The sequence below is a fragment of the Perca flavescens genome, chromosome 6 (genome assembly GCF_004354835.1).
Source record: "Perca flavescens isolate YP-PL-M2 chromosome 6, PFLA_1.0, whole genome shotgun sequence".
NCBI classification, from domain to species: Eukaryota; Metazoa; Chordata; class Actinopteri; order Perciformes; family Percidae; genus Perca; species Perca flavescens.
Window position 1 is genome coordinate 4,634,733 of NC_041336.1, and position 8,044 is coordinate 4,642,776.

The following is an 8,044-nucleotide window of genomic DNA, read 5'->3' on the forward strand; positions in this document are numbered from 1 at the left end:
TTTTTTCGACATACTATAATATAACTTTTTTTCGACACATTTACTATGACTTTTTATACATACTATACTATGACTTTTTTCGACATGCTAATACTATGGCTTTATTTCAACTTTTTTCAAGATACTATACTATGACTTTGTCATGACCATTTTTGACATACTACACTATGACTTTTTGACATACTATACTATGACTTTTTTCAACATATTTACTATGACTATTCGACATACTATACTATGACTTTTTTCAACATATTTACTATGACTATTCGACATACTATACTATGACTTTTTTCAACATATTTACTATGACTATTTGACATACTATACTATGACTTTTTTATGACTTTTTTTCTGCATACTACGGTTATGCCCCGTAGTGACAGGGGTATCAGGACACAAACATAAACCAGATGTAATTGGTATTTTGAAAGGATATTTATTTACAACAAGGCAAACAGAATTCACAACAGAAAAATTGGCCAATGGGTGCTGTGGAAATCAACAAAGGAATACAACAACAGGAAGACTACTACTCCAGCTACAGGAAAACAAAAGGATAAACCAAAATCCTCTCTAACTAAAATACTTTGCGAAAACAAAAACACAATGTGCACAGCACCCCCGAACCTAGTGGAACTAGACAAGACTAACTGTTGAGTGCAAGGGCGAGATCAGTTCTGGAGCTCATAAGACCGCGGCTGTTAGGTCAGGTGAAGCCGGCTAACTAGGGCTGGGCGATATGGACCAAAAGTCATATCCCGATATATTTGGGCTGAATATCGATATACGATATATATCCTGATATTTTTTTCTGCAAAGTGAGAGCAAATGTTCAGTCAAAGTCAAAGCCAAATATGACATGTCACAAGTAGTTTCATAGAAACCGGCTATTTCAGTGAACAGTTGCAAAATCAAATGAATAAATAATAATAATAATAATAATAAATAATAAACAGGTTTCTTCACCTGGTTCATGATTAAATGCTCAGCTGTTCAGATAACAATATAATGTAAACATAACTGTATAACAACAGGAGTACCTTTTTTTTTTTTTTTTTTTTAAATCAAAGCTCCATAAGGTGCACATTTAAATAAAAAAAAAAATATCTTAAATAAAAATAGCCTATAAAATAAAAGAGGCCAATTTCAGGCCGAGTTCAGAAAAGTACATCACTTTACTGTAATGTAGCCTTTAAAACCAGGAAAAGACACTTATGTCATATCACGATATTACGATATCCAAAATCTAAGACGATATCTAGTCTCATATCACGATATCGATATAATATCGATATATCGCCCAGCCCTACGGCTAACTTAAATAAATCCGGGGCATGTTGATCTGGATTTGTAGTACAGGCCTCTGGTCTGACAGCTGCCTTCAACTGCATGTTAAAGCAGGAGGCAGACTTCACTGGCGCACCAATCAGCGTCACCATGGCAGGGAACCCCAGGAAGTAGGCGGGACTTCCCTTAGTCCCTTGTTACTGCTGCTTTAACAACACTAAGGACTGCCTCTGCTAGGGTAACAATAAATAAGGTTCTGTTAATTTTTGGGCCAGTTCTCCATAGTTTAATTTTTGTATTGTTAGTTGAAAAATCAAGTCATAGTATAGCATGTCAAACTAAGTTAATGAATGTATGCTTTTACTTCTTTTATTTCCTTAACGGCACAGCCTGTTGATTGCATCTCTTTTACATGTTATTTGTCATCTGCATTTTTATGTTAATCTCGTATTAACACTCCCTTTGTTATATCGAACACTATGATTGAACTAAATCTGTTTGGTAAATGTTTGTCTGACGTGATTTATAATTCTACATTTTATTGTCATCTGACTGCATGTGTTCTCCTGGAGCAGCAGCTCTGAAAGAGGAACGTTTTTTTTTTCTTCCTGTCGTTTACAAGCGTTCCTCACTCAATACTGGATCGATTTCAAAGATTCTTGTTCACATTAGTCACTTAGACACCAATGCATGGCACCAAAAAAATAAAGAAATACCCAAATTACCCTTTAACTTTTCAAATTCATGCATGTCATCCCCCCCTCTCTCTCCACATTTTCCTGTCTCTCTTCGGTTGTTCTAAATAAAAAGGAAAACCCTAAAAGTGTTAGCCTAAGTGCCTGATGGGAACAACAATCTTTGACATTGGTCCAGTATTCAGCGAGATCGCTGCAGTCTGCAGATATGAAACAATGTAAGTTAATGGGACAATTGTGCAGCTTGTATTTACGTTTATAAAAATGCTCATTGTGCCTTTGATTTCTAAGGAGGTTGACTTTTCTGTTAAAGAGTAAGATCCTTTTTTTAAAACATATAAACATCCTCGAAATTGCATTCGCTAAACGCACAAGACTCCATGTAAATAAACAGTAATTTAAGCATCGTAAAATACACTTCATTCAAAGTGGGCAGAAACTAAATAAAACTATGAAAAGCCGTTTTGGGGTCGTCGTTCCACTTTTCCAACCATCACAACTCTGGTTTGGTTGAAATAAACCCTTAATTCACCCATTTACATGTGGAGATATGCTGGCTCTATACACGCTAAAAGTCCTGATTATTTACATGGAGTCTGGTGGAGATATGCTGGCTCTATACACGCTAAAAGTCCTGATTATTTACATGGAGTCTGGTGGAGATATGCTGGCTCTATACACGCTAGAAGTCCTGATTATTTACATGGAGTCTGGTGGAGATATGCTGGCTCTATACACGCTAAAAGTCCTGATTATTTACATGGAGTCTGGTGGACATATGCTGGCCCTATACACACTAAAAGTCCTGATTATTTACATGGAGTCTGGTGGAGTTTGGTGATGGTGATTTCGGGGCTGTTTCATGTTAAACTAAAAGGATCTTACTCTTTAACTAAAAGGTCTATCTCTGTAGGGATCCATCCCATAATGTTATCAGACACTTAGAATAATAATCTGAGTCTGTCAGCCGCAAAACGAGCACTTTTAGTGGACCAAATTGACGAGTCCCATTTGCCCCTTGGGTGCAGGTTTTCTGATTAGGCTGCTGTTGTCGAGCTGCTGCCCCAGAGGATTGTTCCTAGTGTGTGTAGTAAATGTGTGTGTTCTGCTTTCAGCCCAGTGTCTGCTGCATAGTGATACTGGTATCCAGTGTGGCGACTATGTCCTAGCGTGGTTCTTTGACAAAGTCATCGCTGCATGCTCTCCCTTCTGGTACGGCGGTTGCGGCGGTAACGCCAACCGCTTTAACACAGAAAACGAATGTGCCCGGACATGTGGCGCCCATAGTAAGTCCTGACTGAACTAACCTGAAACCTTCAATGTTTCTATAGACTGACTCACACGGATGGCTTAAAAAAAAAGATGTTTTAATGTACTGACGCTCAGGATGGATGTTTGATATTAACAAGGTCTCGTTTCTTTTCTTCATCTCGTCTTATAACTAACGTTTCGTCTGTCTGTAATCCTTGCTCTCTGCTTAATATCGGTGACAGCAGGGCTGCACAATATATCGTTTTTTTTTAATCATTATTGCACTATCAAGTAGCGCAATAAACACATCCAAGGATGGACAGATTGTGAAAGACACTCAGAGATTTTTTTGTTGTTGTTAGATGGATGAAAATATGAGTAGAAAACTTAAAAATGTAACATCTTGTCATTCTTTTTTGAGTGGTGTCCAGTGGTGTAGTCTAATGTTTTGCATCAACGACTTCATTTCCTGCATTCTGATACACTTTTATGCACCAAATTTACGGTGGAAATCCCTTTATTTAGCCTACATGAAGAGGAAAAACACAGATGACAATTCCAAATGTATCAAAAATTTAATGGAAACTATGCTGTTGCGTGTCATTGGGCATTTTCAAGTGGGTACATGGAAATCCTGGAGCTTTCTTAGAGGCTATACTGTGTATACCTGCGTATCACCAGTGACTAAACCACTGGTGGTGCCTTTTATGTTCAATTCAACGTTCAATGCGTTCCATAAACGAATGTTCAACAAGCAAATTGATGTATTTTAGCAGAACACTGAAAGCAGCGGAACCGATAACACTTAAAAATCTATGTATTCTTCGCAAGTAATATCGTTATTGCGATATTTTCCTCCCATTGTGCAGCCCTAGGTGGCACTTTAAGTGGAGGAAGGTAAATGAAAATAGAAAGCGACCGCTGGACATTAAAAAGTAGATTCAATAACTCAATAAACATTCAATACAGTATGCAGCAGCTGCTTTAAAAGTAGCAACGCTAACAGTACCAAATTTAAAACTAAAATCCTTTAGAGGCTGGTTATTTCACCCCAATATACATACAGTACGTGCAGGATTTTTGGCAGCTAGTCCTATTCCTGTACCCAAGTCTTTACCGTTTTAACTCCACCTGAATCCTCAATTCTTCTAGTTTCTGAGAATGTGCTCGAAAAGCATGTGATTAAAACGCTACAGCAGTTCTAACATGGTCCAAAATAGTTATAAAATAGAAGTTAAATAAAATGGAAGTTAACAGGTTACCAGACCTCTAGTCCTAACCTGATGGGAGCTAGGTGGAAGTTAACAGGTTACCAGACCTCTAGTCCTAACCTGATGGGAGCTAGGTGGAAGTTAACAGGTTACCAGACCTCTAGTCCTAACCTGATGGGAGCTAGATGGAAGTTAACAGGTTACCAGACCTCTAGTCCTAACCTGATGGGAGATAGGTGGAAGTTAACAGGTTACCAGACCTCTAGTCCTAACCTGATGGGAGATAGGTGGATGTTAACTGGTTACCAGACCTCTAGTCCTAACCTGATGGGAGATAGGTGGAAGTTAACAGGTTACCAGACCTCTAGTCCTAACCTGATGGGAGATAGTTGGAAGTTAACAGGTTACCAGACCTCTAGTCCTAACCTGATGGGAGATAGGTGGATGTTAACTGGTTACCAGACCTCTAGTCCTAACCTGATGGGAGATAGGTGGAAGTTAACAGGTTACCAGACCTCTAGTCCTAACCTGATGGGAGATAGTTGGAAGTTAACAGGTTACCAGACCTCTAGTCCTAACCTGATGGGAGATAGGTGGATGTTAACTGGTTACCAGACCTCTAGTCCTAACCTGATGGGAGATAGGTGGATGTTAACAGGTTACCAGACCTCTAGTCCTAACCTGATGGGAGCTAGGTGGAAGTTAACAGGTTACCAGACCTCTAGTCCTAACCTGATGGGAGATAGGTGGATGTTAACTGGTTACCAGACCTCTAGTCCTAACCTGATGGGAGATAGGTGGATGTTAACAGGTTACCAGACCTCTAGTCCTAACCTGATGGGAGCTAGGTGGAAGTTAACAGGTTACCAGACCTCTAGTCCTAACCTGATGGGAGCTAGGTGGAAGTTAACAGGTTACCAGACCTCTAGTCCCTAACCTGATGGGAGCTAGGTGGATGTTAACAGGTTACCAGACCTCTAGTCCTAACCTGATGGGAGATAGGTGGATGTTAACAGGTTACCAGACCTCTAGTCCTAACCTGATGGGAGCTAGGTGGATGTTAACAGGTTACCAGACCTCTAGTCCTAACCTGATGGGAGATAGGTGGAAGTTAACAGGTTACCAGACCTCTAGTCCTAACCTGATGGGAGATAGGTGGAAGTTAACAGGTTACCAGACCTCTAGTCCTAACCTGATGGGAGATAGGTGGATGTTAACTGGTTACCAGACCTCTAGTCCTAACCTGATGGGAGATAGTTGGAAGTTAACAGGTTACCAGACCTCTAGTCCTAACCTGATGGGAGATAGGTGGATGTTAACTGGTTACCAGACCTCTAGTCCTAACCTGATGGGAGATAGGTGGATGTTAACAGGTTACCAGACCTCTAGTCCTAACCTGATGGGAGCTAGGTGGAAGTTAACAGGTTACCAGACCTCTAGTCCCTAACCTGATGGGAGATAGGTGGATGTTAACAGGTTACCAGACCTCTAGTCCTAACCTGATGGGAGATAGGTGGATGTTAACAGGTTACCAGACCTCTAGTCCTAACCTGATGGGAGCTAGGTGGAAGTTAACAGGTTACCAGACCTCTAGTCCTAACCTGATGGGAGATAGGTGGATGTTAACAGGTTACCAGACCTCTAGTCCTAACCTGATGGGAGATAGGTGGATGTTAACTGGTTACCAGACCTCTAGTCCTAACCTGATGGGAGATAGGTGGAAGTTAACAGGTTACCAGACCTCTAGTCCTAACCTGATGGGAGATAGGTGGAAGTTAACAGGTTACCAGACCTCTAGTCCTAACCTGATGGGAGATAGGTGGATGTTAACTGGTTACCAGACCTCTAGTCCTAACCTGATGGGAGATAGGTGGAAGTTAACAGGTTACCAGACCTCTAGTCCTAACCTGATGGGAGCTAGGTGGAAGTTAACAGGTTACCAGACCTCTAGTCCTAACCTGATGGGAGCTAGGTGGAAGTTAACAGGTTACCAGACCTCTAGTCCTAACCTGATGGGAGCTAGGTGGATGTTAACAGGTTACCAGACCTCTAGTCCTAACCTGATGGGAGCTAGGTGGAAGTTAACAGGTTACCAGACCTCTAGTCCTAACCTGATGGGAGCTAGATGGAAGTTAACAGGTTACCAGACCTCTAGTCCTAACCTGATGGGAGCTAGGTGGAAGTTAACAGGTTACCAGACCTCTAGTCCTAACCTGATGGGAGATAGGTGGATGTTAACTGGTTACCAGAACGTACAGAATGAATTCTGAGTGATGGTGTTGAATAAAAACCTAAATCTTGTGGTTGACTGTGTTGTCTCCGACAGATCCCAACATCCTGCCGACTCCAGAGCTGGCCAGCTTCGCCTCTAAAGGTAAAAACGGATTTTAACAGGAGGGCCGTACTGTGTTTTAGCTCGTTAACTACAAAGAATGGATTTGTGACAGTCCTGGTGAGCATTTTCCATTTTGGGATTGATTTCCAGTTTCCTGGAAGAAGGAACATGCATAGACAATAAACTTGCAATAGTAATATATAAAATAAATAAAAGTATCGGAACAGCAAAGTATTGTGACGGAAGTGTTTACGTAAGAGTTTATCACCTAGAAAGTAACATGCTTAGACTTTAAATTTGCAAATAAATTGATAAAGTAGCGTAGGTAAAGTATTTTGGGGGGTAATCAGAACTTGTTTTTTTCCGAAGATTTTGTTCCTTTTTGAGGTTTTTGTTGATTTTTTTTGGACGTTTTTGTTGCATTTTCCAACATTTTTCCTGCTTTTTTATAAACATTTTGATTGAGTTTTTCAGAGTTTGTTGTTGCCTTTTTCAAGGTTTTTTGTTACCTTTTTCAAGTTTTTGTGGAAAGGTTTTTTTGAATTTTCGTTTCCTTTTTCAGGGTTTTTTGGACAATTTTGTTGCCCTTTTTTTTTTTTTTTTTTTTTTTTACGTTTTTGGTGCTTTTTTTTGAAAATGTTTCCTTTGTTTTTGTCGTTTTTCTCAATCCATGCAGACATATCCCGGGACCTCCCTAGATAGTTGAGATCCCAAAGTTAACCCCTAGTTTACCCCCTACTGTTTAGACACAAAAGCCCGCTCCATTTTTCCTTTTCAGTTTCTGTGAGTACTTCTTCTTCTTCTTCTTCTTCTTCTCCTCTGAGAAAACACTGTGGCGTTGCATTGTGGGTACGCGGGAGTAAAATGTAGGGTACACCGTATGTACACTCAAATCAACTGTGCATTGTGGGTATGACTAAATAGTGAATGAACTTAACCACGGAGAATTTGGAAACCACCACAAAATGGCGAACACACTATATAGTGCTGGAGTGTGAAATGCTGAGTCATGTCTACCACTGTGACGTGTCTTCATGCAGACAGCTGTTTCCTCAGCCAGGACCAGGGCGGCTGCCAGAACTACACCATGATGTGGTTCTTCGACACCGAGCAGAGGGAATGCTCTCGCTTCTGGTACGGCGGCTGCGGCGGCAACGGAAACCGATTCAAGACGCAAGACGAGTGCGAGAGCCTCTGTCTGACCAAGAGCCGATGAGGAGGGGACGTCTCCGGATCACCACCGTACAAAAAAAAAAAAAAAA

At 40.7% G+C, this 8,044-nt stretch overlaps 1 protein-coding gene across 4 annotated transcripts in view; it reads left to right on the forward strand.

Annotated features, from left to right (window-relative positions):
* LOC114557016 (collagen alpha-6(VI) chain) overlaps positions 1–8,044 on the forward strand; it is a 102,917-nt gene extending 94,873 nt beyond the window's left edge. For 3 of the 4 annotated variants that reach the window (XM_028580226.1, XM_028580230.1, XM_028580227.1), the window contains 3 exons: positions 3,101–3,271; positions 6,774–6,821; positions 7,823–8,044. In XM_028580226.1, coding sequence (XP_028436027.1) covers positions 3,101–3,271; positions 6,774–6,821; positions 7,823–7,998 — 395 coding nt within the window. In that variant the 3' untranslated portion in view covers positions 7,999–8,044. The remainder of the gene's footprint in view (positions 1–3,100; positions 3,272–6,773; positions 6,822–7,822) is intronic. The other variant, XM_028580229.1, reaches the window with a different exon arrangement.